Source organism: Lynx canadensis, chromosome X (assembly GCF_007474595.2).
Source record: "Lynx canadensis isolate LIC74 chromosome X, mLynCan4.pri.v2, whole genome shotgun sequence".
Classification (NCBI taxonomy): Eukaryota; Metazoa; Chordata; class Mammalia; order Carnivora; family Felidae; genus Lynx; species Lynx canadensis.
In genome coordinates, this window is record NC_044321.2 from 61,791,994 (window position 1) to 61,807,360 (window position 15,367).

General features: G+C 37.7%; 1 protein-coding gene across 1 annotated transcript; it reads right to left on the reverse strand.

Annotated features, from left to right (window-relative positions):
• Positions 1-3,058: 3,058 nt before the first annotated feature.
• TAF9B (TATA-box binding protein associated factor 9b) lies at positions 3,059-11,167 on the reverse strand. Its single transcript, XM_030305688.1, has 7 exons — positions 11,065-11,167; positions 10,349-10,430; positions 9,678-9,814; positions 9,469-9,603; positions 8,326-8,401; positions 5,447-5,557; positions 3,059-4,567 (listed from the first exon to the last, which is right to left on the reverse strand). Exons 1-7 carry the CDS (start codon positions 11,113-11,115, stop codon positions 4,404-4,406), a joined length of 756 nt encoding a protein of 251 aa, XP_030161548.1. The 5' UTR covers positions 11,116-11,167; the 3' UTR covers positions 3,059-4,403.
• Between the last annotated feature and the right edge of the window lie 4,200 nt (positions 11,168-15,367).

The following is a 15,367-nucleotide window of genomic DNA, read 5'->3' on the forward strand; positions in this document are numbered from 1 at the left end:
CCTTTTTTCTTGCTTGACTCTTTTTGTGAAACACAGAACTCTACTAGCTTCCTGAGGAGTATCTGGGACTCAGAGTTTTTGAGACCTTTTATGTCTGAAAATGTCTTTATTCAACCCCTAATACTTGCCTGTTTGGCTATATGTAGAATCAGTGTACATATCAGTTTCCCAGATTTTAAGGCTTTGCTTCATTGTCATTGCTTAAAATCTAATGACATTCTGCACTTGATCTTAGCAAAAAGGCTGAGAAGTGATTCTAATGACATTCTGATTCATGTATTATCCTTGTAACTTTCCCTTCCTTTTTCTTTCCTGTCATTTTAATGGAGTTTTGGGAGTGAGCAGAGGTAAACATGAGATTTCAAAAGTCTGCAGGGCATTTTACATTTTACATACTAGATGTGTATTTCACCTTTCTTAAGAAACAAGATCTTGGACAGGATCACAAAGCTAGTATGTAACAGCAGGGATTCAAGTTCAGGTTTGTTGGACTCCAAAGGCTGCCTTTTCATTGTGCCTTACTCCCCGAAATGATGCTTCTAGCCTAGGAGTATTTAACTCGAGAGAGAAGAGCAAAAGAAAATTTTGGTGGTTGCTTTTAAACAAAACAATTTTGAAGGCTTGAATTTTTAAAAAATTCATTTGAATTTTAATTAATATTGTCCCCATAGTTGTAGTAAATTTTAAAATGCACCATGTTTCTGCATACCTCTAATGGTACACTATATCCTGGTGTGAGAAGCAGTAATTCTAGGCTGATTTTTTTGTAGAGGTGACCCAGAGGTGCTATTCATAGATCCAGCAAATTAATGTTACAGCTGGGCTAGACTTCCCCCCCCCCTACTGATTACCTTCCTGCAACATTTTATTATTTCATATGTACAGAGGAATTGCAACATTTTATTTCATATGTACAGAGGAATTAAAAGAATTGTATAAACACCTGTAAACCTAGCACTTAGATTCTACAACTGTCAATTCATCCATCCACCAACCTGGATTGTACCTTTTAAGTACTTTCTACTAGACTCTGCTTCCAGGATCATTCTCCATTTATTTGTTCATTAATCCAGAGAATGAATGGGGAAACACAAATAGCCAAATATTTGAGTACCTGCCATATGCTTAGGACATAATGGAGGGAATATAAGATAGCATTTATGTCTTGAAGAAATTCACCACCTAGTTGAGAAAGGTAATATGTAACAAACAACTTGTGAGCACATAAACTAGAATAGTAGTACAAGGATGTGCTTCCTGATTTAATACAGAATTATGAATTATTGATAAAATATTGCAAAGTTTTAGCATGTGTCACAAATTCAGTTTTAACCTCCATATGATAGATGTATATGCCTGTATAGAGATTATGATCTTTGTGTCATCAACTAATTCAGTCTCTTAAACTCTGTGTTTCCTACTTTCCTTGTTTTCTTTATGTCCAAAACTTCCCTCTAGCACATGATACAAAAGTCAAAAAGGGGTATACAATGAGAAGACACCTTCCTACCTCAGTCCCCCAACTACCAGTTACCCTCTTTAGAAACAGCTACCGTCAGACTGGTTTCATTCATTCTAGAGCTACTTAATGTATATAAAAAGCATATCCTATGTATGTATATACATACAAATTAAAATATATATGGTAGCCTACTATACACACTGTTTTGAATGTGCTGTTCTGATTAGTGTTGTCTTTCCTAACTCTTGAGTACTTTCACTCTGGACTTCTTGGGACCAGTGTGCATTATGTTTTCTATTTTCCCCACATACTGGCTGTACTCCTATATTCATACTCAGATCAAAAACACTTGTTTCCCACTTGTGAAAGGAAGAACTTGGGACAACAATGTCCTCACCACATTTACCTTCAGTAACTCTTAAAAAATTCCACCTAGAAGCTGGAGGACAAGAGCTGCCTTAAGTCATTTTAGAAGCTATATTGGGTGGATGCAATTATAGGGAAGGGAGATCTGCAAGATAAAGCAGTCTGCATTTGAAAGAGCAATGCATCCCCTGGCTGACCTAGCAAGTGAATGAACACTCCAACTGCAGTCTCAACAGCATGATATGTTTTTAACAGACTTAAGCCCATATTCATTTTTGTTTTGCTCCACTATGAGTCACATGCTGATTCCAAATAAAAGCAAGCAATTCCCTGATTTATAATTAAGTCACCCATTAAATCTTAATTGCTTCTTGGACCTCAGAATTACTGGGTCTTGTTCATCTTCCTTGAATCCCTTAAATCAAAAATGAAAGAAATGGTTAAGTTCAGTTTTTATTAATAATCTTGGAACAAATACATGAACAATTCCTTAGAGTTATAAACCATTTTACAATTTTCAAAGAACTTTCACATCAATTAAACCCTCACAACATCCCTGTGAGGTAGGCAGGGTCGGTGTTCTTCTATTACAGGAATAATAATTCCTATTATCCTAGTTCAGTATACTAGCCTAGAGAACTAGGCTCAGAGGTGAAGTAAGGTCACATAGTTGGTAAATGATGGAGCCAGGACTAGACCCTAGGCCTTCTGACATGCTGCCTCCCTGAGAACATTCAAGTAATGATTTCCTATGCTATATAATGAACATTTCTATGATGTTGATCAGATCTGTTTTTATAAATTTGATATCACCTTTTTCCTAATACCCAAAAACACGCAGACTGTGGTGAGACATGTCTTCTGTTACTGGACTATTTCTCTTCAATTTATCTAGAGCACCATCCTAACATGAAACTTTCTTGTGTTTGAAGTTTTGAGGATCCTTGGCTACAAGTTCTAAATTATGATATGATATGAAAATTTATTTTATTTTATTTTTTTTAAATTTTTTTTTTTCAACGTGTATATATTTTTGGGACAGAGAGAGACAGAGCATGAACGGGCGAGGGGCAGAGAGAGAGGGAGACACAGTATCAGAAACAGGCTCCAGGCTCTGAGCCATCAGCCCAGAGCCTGACGCGGGGCTCGAACTCACGGACCGCGAGATCGTGACCTGGCCGAAGTCGGACGCTTAACCAACTGCGCCACCCAGGCGCCCCGAAAATTTATTTTAGAAAATTCTGCAAAAGTATTCCAATGTTGAATATGTCAAACTTAAAAACAACAAACCTATTTAATATTTTTGAAAGCTTTGCAGTCTTTCCCACTAAGAGGTTTAAATGTGTATAAATGGAAAATAAGAGAAAAGTGTTCAGCAACATTACATTACTGGGAAACCTACTGGTACACCTAAGTGCCAGTCACATTACACTGATTTGCTTTTATTGTTGGCCTTCTAGAGGAAGGAAAACCATTAGAGAATTTTCAGGTTTGATCCCATCTCATATATGATAACCTCAGCAACAAGCTAGAAAAATGAATTATACCAATTGAAGGGTTCAAGCAGTAGTAATTACAGCATATATGTATGTGATAAAAAGGAAGAAAACTTGCTCTTCAGTGGTTTTTGCCTAAGTCCAGTGTAAATATACTTCTCAATGCAGATTTTGAAGCTACAGCATCTTCTATGTTAAATTTAGAAATGTGAAATATGGTGGAGTTATCAACTTGGAATATAAGATCGAAATTGTAGCTGACCCCAAAACTACCTGTTAAAAGCAGAATAAAGCTCAAGGAGCATAAAAGGAAAGGTGTAAAACTCAACTGTTCTGGTATGGAGAGTAAAACAGCAAGGCAAACCTTCGGGGTTAAAGTGAACCACAGAATATCAGGCATGTAAAAGCAGGTCTTAAAAATAGGAAAATGACACTGAACTGTATTATCAGGAACTACACTTTGAAAATTCCAGTTTTGGCCTTCTAAGAGCACTGGGTGAAACAACCCTATGGGGAAGAGGCAGTACAGAAAATGAATGGGATCTAGAAACAGGGTTGAGGTGGGAGGTTAGAGAACAACAAGAAACAAATACACTTAAAATGGATTTAGAATCCCTTTAAATCCATCTTTTCCAAAAAAATGCTTCCTAAATTTAGAGATTTGGTTAAAAAAAGTTGGTGAAAACCAAAGTTGTGACTATTTTACCTTGAAAAGAAAGTAGTATTTAAATGTAGATAGAAATGATGCTGTTAAAGATTACTGATCAGGCTGTAGCAATTGAAACTTAAGTGCTGCTGTCAGTGAAACATGGCAGAAAACTGCTTCCAAGTAAAAAACTGTCATGATGGAATTTAACATTAATGAATTAATGTATTAAGAAACAAATACTTTTTTACTTGGAGCCTAATGAAAAAACACTGGTATGCTTAAGACATCTAACAGTTTAAGCCAATGTGAAAAATACTGCAGCTACATTTAAGTTTTCTAAGATAAAACTTGAGAAGATAAAGAATATTCTAGTTCAGTATACTGGGCTCCAAACCAACTACACGTTTGAAATACATCTTGATTGTATTCCTTACATAGTATCATTGTCATCATCTTCTTCATGTTTTCTCTTCAACGGGTTTGATTCGTTGGCCGTGTTCTGTGATGAAACCATGTTGGTGGTAATAAGAATATTTTTGGGCCCAATTATTGAAGGATTAATCAGAACATTTTGAACTGCAGTCGTTGCAGGAACTATAAACAGGAGAAAACACCTTCAAACTGAATTACCCCAAATCAGAAACATGGTAAAAGGTATTCAACAAATCTACATTATAATTCTAACAACAATTTTAATAGCATGAATAGCAACTACATCATAGAAGAAACTAGGGTATTTATACTGCATTAGGAGTTGAATAAAATTTTCTAATACTTTACAGTATTTAAAATAGTATCTAGTACAACATTAAAGTTCTGTTTTTTTTTAAACTTAACTACCTAAAATTTTAGTTAATACTTAGCCATGGGAAGCAGTGTGCTGGATTCATCATGGAACATATTAAGGGCACATGTTCAAGGTCAGGAATCACATTCCCATTATAAGCCAGTATTTTATATAAGTAGTTCACTATGTACATTTAGGTTTCAGAAGATGTTCAATTGAAATATATTCAGTAATAAATTAGGCTATAACAGAATTCTACTTATATATTATTCCAACTTTATATGTATCCTTCCATAAAGTGAGTAAAAGTACAATTTTTATTTGTTGTACACTAAGTTATATTATTTTTTTGAGCTTTAACCCTAAGTGCTTTTCCCTGAAGATGCCTTAGATTTGTGGACCCTAACTTATTTTAGTTGTGTTCTTTGAGAATCTGATGATCATGCTGAATACTCTCCATTTCCAAAACATTACATATTTGTAAAATTTCATACAATTTTAGTGGGGTCATAGACCCTTCTGAAGAACACTAATTTGCAGCATTACTGCCACCTTCCTGGTATATTAAAACAACTTAACTCTTGCTATAAGAATACAAATTATTCTATAATCAAATTATTCACAAATTTTAAGATTCAGAAAAAATAAAAGAACCACTTTCAATGCCACCCTCCCCATCATGTTACCTGGTTTGACAGGTGTGGACTGAGAAGGTGGAATCTGCACTGTAAATCTTTGGCTTGTCACTGACACTGGAGGTGCAACTTTACTTGGGACAGAAGCTGTTTGTGGGGTTGCTGTAGTTGTAATTAACAGACCATGTTAGTTAGGTGACTTCATTACACAGGTTCATATTCTGCACTCCTTAGCTTATAAGAAACTACCTTCAAAGCACAAGGAACTAATGAATGGTGAGAAAAAAATCAGAAATAAGCAAAGTACAAACTCAATGGTTTAAATGCTAAAAGTTCAGGACAGTATAGTAGTAAAGAATGTAGGCTCTGGAGTCTACCTACTTGAGTTTGAATTCAGGCTTTATCACCTACTAGATGAGTGTCCTTGGGCAAGTTATTTAATCTTTTAATACTTTAGTTTTCTCACCTGTCAAATGGAGATAACTATCACATAAGATTCTTGTGAAAGTTAAAATAATCCATGTATAGCTCTTCAAACCACCTGGCACTGAATTTTAGCTACGTGAGGTTGTGAAACTGAGTGTCCAAATAAACCAGCAGAATAAAGACCCAAGTTTTCTATTAATTACCTTAGGTGGCACTTTTAATCTGTCACTTACTGAGAATTAGAAGATGTCTACTATGCCTATGAAGGTAAATCAACATGCATCTAACAAAAGCCTATCAAATATACCTCTTAGGGTCCCCAGGTGGGTACAAAAGTCATATTCCTATTCTATATCCAAGTACTTTTTTTAAACAGAAAGGGATTGTGGGGATAACCTAGTCCAAACCCCCCTCAACTCTACCAGTTATTCCAAGGTACAACTCAAATACCACCCTATTTTATAAAATTTCCTTGATTTGCTCAGAAGTCAATGCCTGCCTCTGAAATTGCCTTGTCATAGGAACCTTTATTAGTATCTTCTCCTGTTCACTAAATTACAAGCTTGGCTAACACTTTTTATCCTTAAGAACATATGGTCTTTGTGCCTTACTCCTAATAGGCACTCAACAATTTTTGTTTAATGAATAAATTTTGCAAGACTCAAAGATGTATACTGACATCATAGCTCTCTTAAAAAATACATTTATGGAAACATGTGTGTTCCTAGTTTTTCCTTTGGGGATGCAGGTTTTCCATACATCCCTTTCTCCTGGAACCAGCAGTCTGCCCAGGGAAGAGTTGCTGAAAAAAATACAACTACCCTCTCCAGAAACAAAGGAGAAGAAAGCCTAAATGGGGGAAGAAAGCCTAAATGGGGGAAGAAAGCCTAAATAGGGGAAGAAAGCCTAAATAGGGGAAGAAAGCCTAAATAGGGGAAGAAAGCCTAAATAGGGGAAGAGAGTTCAAAGGTACGCAGGAATCTGGCTCTAATGCTTTCTCTCCCAAACTGAGAAGGTGAGGCCTTACTCTAAGGTATCTTCATTCCTAGGCAAGTTTTCTGTTGTATTAAGGATCAGTTCAAAGAATTTGGTGAAGCTTAATGAAACAGTATGTGTTTTGTTTTGTCAAGAAATTCACAATAGGTAGATGTTTTCTTGGCCATTACCATAACGATTTAACATTTAAGGAAGTGTGGAGTTTAGGTTTTAAAACTGAACAGAGTAGATGCTTAGATCTTGGATACTTTATAGAATTCCATGTTTTCAAAGTTCATAACTTGTATTTTAATACTAGATTTTAGCAGTTCCCTCATTTTAGATTTTAAAAATCTCTAAAACATGTATAATAAGTGTCTAAAAATCACAACTGATAGCTAAAATTGGTTAACTTGCCAACACGTGCAGTGGATTACCACAGCCCAGAGTTTTTAAAAAATTGGTATTCACTAAAGTAATATGAATCCACAGATACACAGTATATGACCTAAAAGTTACACAAATTATATATGCGAATTTCTGCCCACAAAGGTCACATGCAGGTAACTGGAAGTGTACAACTAATACTATACCCGGTTGATTTTAAAATGTTTAAATGAGAATATGAAGAGATTGTCTACACACTGCATAAATCAATGCTGCTTACATTAGAGCTATATGACATCTATAGGACTCAAGTTATAAAACATAAGAGCCAAGAAATCAGTACTGGTCAAAGAGGATTATTTCTGAAAATACTTTGATTATGAAAGAAATCCAGCAGGAATGTAGGACCAAAAAAAAAAATCAGGAACTCTAAATCTATTTATGTTTCCCTTATTACCTAAGCAACAACATTAAAAAGAAACCTAACGGTTTCTAAATACCATTCTCCACTAAAAGGAACTAGGGCTCTGGAGAAATGGCTGGTTGTAGAACTAGAGTAAGGGAAAATATAAGATGAGCTTAGATCATCTTGTGCCAAAAAGCAATAAAAGCTCAAAGAATGATGGGGACCTGTCACGACACAGGAGACACCTTGAAGGGACAACACAGGACAATCAGTACTACTTCTGAAAAGATTAGTATTAAAAACAATGAGTTTTTCTTTGATATGCTTTTTGTACACTTTAAAATTGTTTGGGTTGCATTCTCTTGCCAGTTTACTCTGAAAGTTCTTTAATTTCTGAAAATAAATAGGCTACTGCCATGAGTTGTGTTTGGCAACTTGATTTGTATAGAAGGCAGAGAACACAGCTTAAACTGTTTTTGGTATCCCAGTTTATTCCAACAACACTGGGTAATGTCCAATTCTATACTCATTTGGGATCAGATATTCCTTGTGGCTTTCTCATTTTGAAATCTGATAAGATATATGTTTATAGTTTTACTAGAGGATAAGTAAATGTATCAATGGCAATACACATTTGGGAATTTCTGACTCAGCTTTTGACTTGGATTATAATTTAAAATTAAGTGCCAAGGAACTTCTTTACCAGTCAGAAAAACCATTTCCCTCTCTCACTTACCTATAGTAGGAGTGGAAGGTCTGCTACTAACAGCACCAACACTTAACCGTGGAACTAGTCTTCCTTGGTTAGGTCCCTAGGGGATTTCAAAAACAAGTTAGTTTTAATGTTGTTTAGATCTGACCCCTAAACTTACCAAGAATGAAATTAGGATTGCTGATGTGACTTATTAATGGATAAACCTATGGCAAGAATGTCGTTTTTGTTTCATCAGTGTTCTAAATCCAACATTGAAACTAGTCTTCACAAACATATATATCATATAAATATAATGCATATGCATATGGACATGGATATGAACATACACATAGAAAATTCTATATAGTGTTTAAGGTAGAGTCTTATTTGGGGGATAACAACTAACATCCTTATGACTTTTTAAAAAAAATTTTTTTTTTTCAACGTTTTTATTTATTTTTGGGACAGAGAGAGACAGAGTATGAACGGGGGAGGGGCAGAGAGAGAGGGAGACACAGAATCGGAAACAGGCTCCAGGCTCCGAGCCATCCGCCCAGAGCCTGACGCGGGGCTCGAACTCGCGGACCGCGAGATCGTGACCTGGCTGAAGTCGGACGCTTAACCGACTGCGCCACCCAGGCGCCCGAACATCCTTATGACTTTTAATCTTAACTAGTCAATATCTTAACCTAAAAAAAAAGAAACTCTCTTCTAGCAGAATTTCAGACAACAAAGGCAGCTAGCTGAATGTGGGGAGAACTTTCTCAGTGGTGGGAGAGCCTTAGGTCATATTTCAGAAAATAAGTCCAATTCCTGATGGTATATCATTTACTCTGTTATCAGGTGTCACAAAAAACTGATAAACAGTGGAAATATTTGGAGGCATGAGACCTGGGAATAAGTCCCAGCTTTGCTACTAACTCCACAGATGGATCGAGGCTCAGTTTCCTGTTGTGAAAATTAAGTGTTAGGTTAGATGAACATTAAAGTTCTTTTTAGCTCTAAAAATTTTGTATTTTAATGTAGTAGTTAATTGCAGACATGGTATTTTCAACGCTATAAATTTTAAAAATCCTAGTAAATTATCTTAGTCTTTTTTCTACTAATCTATAGGAATGTGCTTTTTACAAATTGCCCTAACACATCTCATCTTTTTAAAAAACTAATTTGACTAAAAATTCTTACCTTTTTAATTAAGGACTTCAGCCTATAGTTTGGAGCTGTTAAGCAGTATCTGTCGGGTGGCAGTCTGGGTCCTGCATATGGCTTAATCAGTGGTAAAGGGGTTTGATTTTTCTGCCTTGCAATATCCAGTAAAAACTAAAAAAAAATCCTTATTAGAACTACAATTTAAAAATTTTTAAGTAAAATGAACTTCAAATAACTTTGCTCACATCTCTTGGAGGAGGAGAAGTAAAAGACTGATCAGCCCGACACTGGATTGCCAGTCTCACATCATCTGCATCAACATTAGGTTTCTTAGCATGGCTTGAATAAATTTTCGCATCATCCAGAATTGTAGTCACATATCCTTTAAGAACAAAACATTATTTTCTTAAACCTATGAAAACAGCCTAATATTTATGGCCATTTTTCTTAATGGAAGGTTCTACCAGTAGAAAATTTATGAATTTTGGTTCTAATATCTAATTGATCTACATGATCAACTAAAAATTTTTTTATTAAGCTTATTTGAGAGAGACAGCGAGGTGAGCAGGGGAGGGCAGAGAGAGGGAGAGAGATAATCCCAAGCAGACTCTGCTGTCACAGCAGAGCCCAAGGGGCTCAATCTCTCAAAGCAGGAAGGAGATCATGACCTGAACTAAGATCAAGAGTCAGAAGCTTAATGACTGAAGTACCCAGGCTCCCCTCTATATGATCAATTTTAAATAGATATCACAGTATAAATACTACTGTCCCCTAGCTTGAGCTCCTTTTTTCTGCTTTAGCCAAGTTCTATGATATTTATTAACTGTTAAAGCAATTTAGTTGAAAATGTTCTTACAATAAAACAATCTTTTCAGATTCGCAAGTTAGGCAAATTTTTGGTGTTTTGTTAACTTACGGAAAGCAAATTCCAACATTTGATTTATAACCCTTGGTTCATACTCCGTAATTCCCATATCCTTCAGGATTTGTGCCATCACCTGTAGATTCGAATAAAAACGTCAGATGTATGATGTAGGCACTAGAAATCAAGACTGGGCCGAAGGTAGTATTTGTATTTATGATACAAGATCCCCCTTTCTCTGGGCTCCAAACTTGTACTCCTATCCTTTTCTTCTCAAGTGTGTATCAGAATCACGCCCAAACCCGTTGTAACCTCTGCTGAAAACTTTTTTTTTTTTTTTGGCGGGGGTGGGGGCTGGGGCAAAGAGAAGAAAAAGGCCCGGGTTGCCTTTCACCCCGGGAAAGAAAGGGGTGGCTTACAGCTGGTTGTCATTTTCTTCTGTGACGATGGGGGAAGAACGCTGGACGCAAGAATCCCGGCTGGCCAACCTGGCGAGACCACAAAGAGCCTGGGGCCCAAGGCCCAGTAGACAAAGCCGGGTGGTTGGACTGCGCACTTCGGCGGGCCGCAAGCCTCCCTCTAGCGGGGCCGCGGGGGTTGCGGGAGAAGCGCCCCAAGGTCCAGACGGGCAGCCCCTTATCCCACTCCTGGCTGCCCCGGCTGGGCTGAAGCCGCACGCGAGCCCAGCCTCAGGCCCTCCGCCGGGGCCTGCCTCCCTAGACGCTGGCCGCGCGGAGCTTCATGCCCCGCCTCTCATCCTTTGCACTTACCAAGGCATCTCTCGGAGCGTTCTTGGGAGGCGCCATCTTGCTCGACTCCATGTTATCCTGCCGCCTGTCATCCGAGGAGAGAGGGCTGATCGCAGGCTCCTCGCTCAGACTCCACCCCTGCGGGGTGCGGAAGGCGGGGTTACAACTCTGGCCCAGCGGGCTGCGGCTTTTCTACTGCTACTCCACGCGGTGGAGGCTGAGGGCAGCTGGGCTAGCGGATTCGGCAGGCCGCGGAGGATTGGCAGAGACGAGTAAGCCTTCCCCGGGGAACCCTCGGCCAACGCTTAGAAGAACCAAGAAGCTCGTTTTTCTAGAGCTGTTCTCCAGTAAAATGTACCAAACGGGTAACCCTTGTCTTTGCTGGGACCCCTCTTCACACTTTCCCTGCTGCCACTCCGGCCCTTCCATCTCCCTGTAATACCTGCACAAGCCCTGCCTCCACGTGCCCTTGTGGTAGGGTTGCCTGTGTAAATAACACCCAGTTAAAATTTCAGATCAACAACAAATACGTTTTCAGCCAAAGTATATCCCAAACACTACATAGGCTATATTTATGTAAAAAATTATTTGTGGTTGATCTCACATTTAAATTTAGCTCGGCGTTCTGTATTTTCATTTGTTAAATCTGGCAACAGCAGGCCTTTGGCCAACTCTCGTCAAGCTCAACGCCTTGTCATCCTCACCCATTTCATACTGATGAAAAGCTAAAGCCTTTGTGGGCCTGCAAGATTCCCCACCCTGCTGAGCCTCTCCACCCTTGTCCCTTCTCCTTGAGTAGTTTTCTCCCCTCTCCAGTCTCCACAGAATAACCTGACTTTCAAAAAAACCCCATGCATCAGTTAACTATCTCTGGCTTAAAGTGTCCCTGAGAGAACTCTTTCCTATTCTCTATAATCCACCACCGTGTTCTTTATCCCACGAAAAGGCACACTGAGCTACCGAGGCCAGTAACAGCAGTCAGCTATGTTACGCACCCTCCCCACAATCCACAATCTATAACAAGTCTTATCAGGGCCACTTCCCAAAGTCGGACCATGTCTGTGTTTCCACATCCTCATCCAGTACTAACCACGCTAACAGTCCAAACCAACAGCTGTTCTCACCAAGACTACAGAAAAAGGTCCTGAAAATAGGGCTACCCCACCTTCTTCACACAACCCAACGGATCTCTCAGGCATACATCACATAATTGTATTCCTTTCTTTAAAGCCCTCTAATGGCTTCCTTCACAAAACAAATTCTTACTGATTTCTGGGGGTTAGCAGGCCCTTCAGTTTTGGACACCAGCTCACCTCATCAGGCTCCTCTGAATCAGTTGTCGACGAGTCAGCCATCTTGAATATGAGGCAGGTCCCCCAAGAATCACGTGTTTTTAACACACCATTTCCAGGGGAACACTGATCCCTATGGTCCCACAAGCACCTTTCTCAGCTGACCGTGGACGATTACTATATAAGACTAATAGTGATTTTCTCACTTTGGAATAGGTAGTAGATACACAAGGTGCAAAATTTTAAAAATGCATTTAAAAAAATAAGAAAAAGAAACTTTCTGGTTTCTTCTAGCCACTAATTTATCTGTCACTGGAGGCACCACTGTTTACCAGTTTCTTGTCTATGTAATTTACAAACACCAACTTTTTAATTTTTTTGTTCCTCCATCCGAATGGTACCATACAGTTGGGGTGATGAAATTTCAGGGCGCCAACACAGGACACAGCCATACAAGATGAAAAGACCTATGAAAGGCCTATAATATATAAAAAATAACTGTGCACATGTGTTATTGCTTTAATATAAAAATATGAAAATAGAGGTTTATTTAAAATTGCTTTTCTGTATTTTCTGTTACATACATGCTATTATTTAAACAAGACAATAGGACTAATTAAGAGTGGCAATTAGTATTAATAGTAGGACTAATTAAATACTTTGTGTGAGAAAATATAATATTTTTCATATTTCTGTCCCGTTACAGCAATTTATTTTAATTCTTGGATATTTAAATTTTATAAGTTGTAGTATGTATTCTTAGTTTACATAAATATAAGATGTTTAAAAAAGAGAATGTGAATACTTTATGACAAGTTAAACATATCTTCTATTGCTTATATTTAGTAAAAATAACAATGAAATGTTTTTCTTGGCCCCATGTTACAGTAGGATAATTTTGCTCTTTCTGTTTCTTATCGAATAATACTTCTCTGAACTGCCTGCAGCCATTAACTGCAGCCATCATTCTTTTCTTTTATGTAGTGGTAAAACTGAATATAGTCTAACATAATATTCACTTTTATATGAATTTTTGGTCTTATCAAGTCCACATTAGACTGATTCTTGGTGTCAGTCCAGTGTGGTGACATCAACCTAAATGTCCTTTCAAAAAAAGTGTTTGAGTATGTAATATTCCTAAGTATTACTTGCTAGGAATATCAGGTTTTTAGATTTGTAGGAATTAGTTCTAAGCTCTCTAGAAATGTCTATTCACTTAGTACTGGAGGTTTTGTCTTGGTAGAGCAGTTATTTGTCAGTTAGATAGGCACTTTGCATCTATACATTCATCCTTTTTTATTTCAACTTTTTATTTATTAATTTTTCTTTTTTTCTTTTTGTTTACTTTAAATTCAAGTTAGTTAACATACAGTGTAGTCTTGCCTTTAGGAGTGGAATGCAGTGATTCATCTCTTACATGCGACAACCAGTGCTCAATCCCAAAAAGTGTCCTCCTTAATGTCCACCCCCATTTAGCCCATCCCCCCACCCACCTCCCCTGCAGCAACCCTCAGCTTGTTCTCTGTATTTACAAGTCTCTTATGGTTTGCTTCCCTCTCTGTTTTTATCTTATTTTTCCTTCCCTTCCCCTATGTTCATCTGTTGTGTTTCTCAAATTCCACATATGAGTGAATACATATGATATCTGTCTTTCTCTGACTGACTTATTGTGCTTAGCGTAATACACTCTAGTTCCATCTACGTTGTTGCAAATGGCAAGATTTTATTCTTTTTGACTGCCAAGTAATATTCCATTGTGTCATCATCTTTATCCATTCATCAGTCGATGGACATTTGGGCTCTTTCCATAATTTGGCTATTGTCGATAGTGCTGTTATAAACATTGGGGTGCATGTGCCCCTTCGAATCAGCACTCCTGTACTCCTGTATCCTTTGGATAAATTCTTAGTAGTGCTATTACTGGGTTGTAGGGTAGTTCTATTTTGAATTTTTTGAGGAACTTCCATACTGTTTTCCAGAGTGGTTGCACCAGTTTGCATTCCCACCAGCAGTGCAAAAGAGATCCTCTTTCTCCACATTGTTGCCAAAATCTGTTGTTTCCTGAGTTGTTCGTTTTAGCCATTCTGAAAGATGTGAGGGTAGTATCTCATTGTGGTTTTGATTTGTATTTCCCTGATGATGAGTGATGAGCATCTTTTTATGTGTCTATGAGCCATCTGGATGCCTTGTTTGGAAAAGTGTCTATTCATGTCTTCTGCCCATTTTTTCACTGGATTATTTTTCAGGTGTTGAGTTTGGTAAGTTCTTTGTAGATTTTGGATACTAACCCTTTATCTGAAATGTTATTTGCAATTATCTTCTCCCATTCCATCAGTTGCCTTTTGGTTTTGCTGATTATTTCCTTTGCAGTACAGAAGCTTTTTATCTTGATGAATTGCAATCTTTCATTTTTGCTTTTATTTCCCTTGCCTCTAGAGACATGTCAAGTAAGAAGTTGCTGTGGCCTAGGTCAAAGAGGTTTCTGCCTGTTTTCTCCTCTAGGATTTTGATGGTTTCCTGTCTCATATTTAGGTCTTTCACCCACTTTGAATTTATTTTTGTGTATGATGTAATAAAGGGGTCCAGTTTCATTCTTCTGTGTGTTGCTGTCCAGTTCTCCCAGCACCATTTGCTGAAGAGAGTGTCTTTTTTTCCATTGGATACTCTTTCCTGCTTTGTCAAAGATTAGTTGGTCATATATTTGTGGGCCTATTTCTGGGTTCTCTATTCTATTCCATTGATCTAGGTGTCTGTTTTTGTGTCAATACCGTACTGTCTTGATGATTACAGCTTTGTAATACACCTTGATGATTACAGCTTTGTAATACACCTTAATGTCCAGAACTTTGATGCCTCCAGCTTTGATTTTCTTTTTCAGGATTGCTTTGGCTATTCAGGGTCTTTTCTGGTTCCATACAAATTTTAGGATTGTTTGTTCTAGCTCTGTGGGGAATCCTGGTGTTATTTTGGTAGGGATTGCATTGAGTGTGTAGATTGCTTTGGGTATTATCGACATTTAACAATTTTTGTTC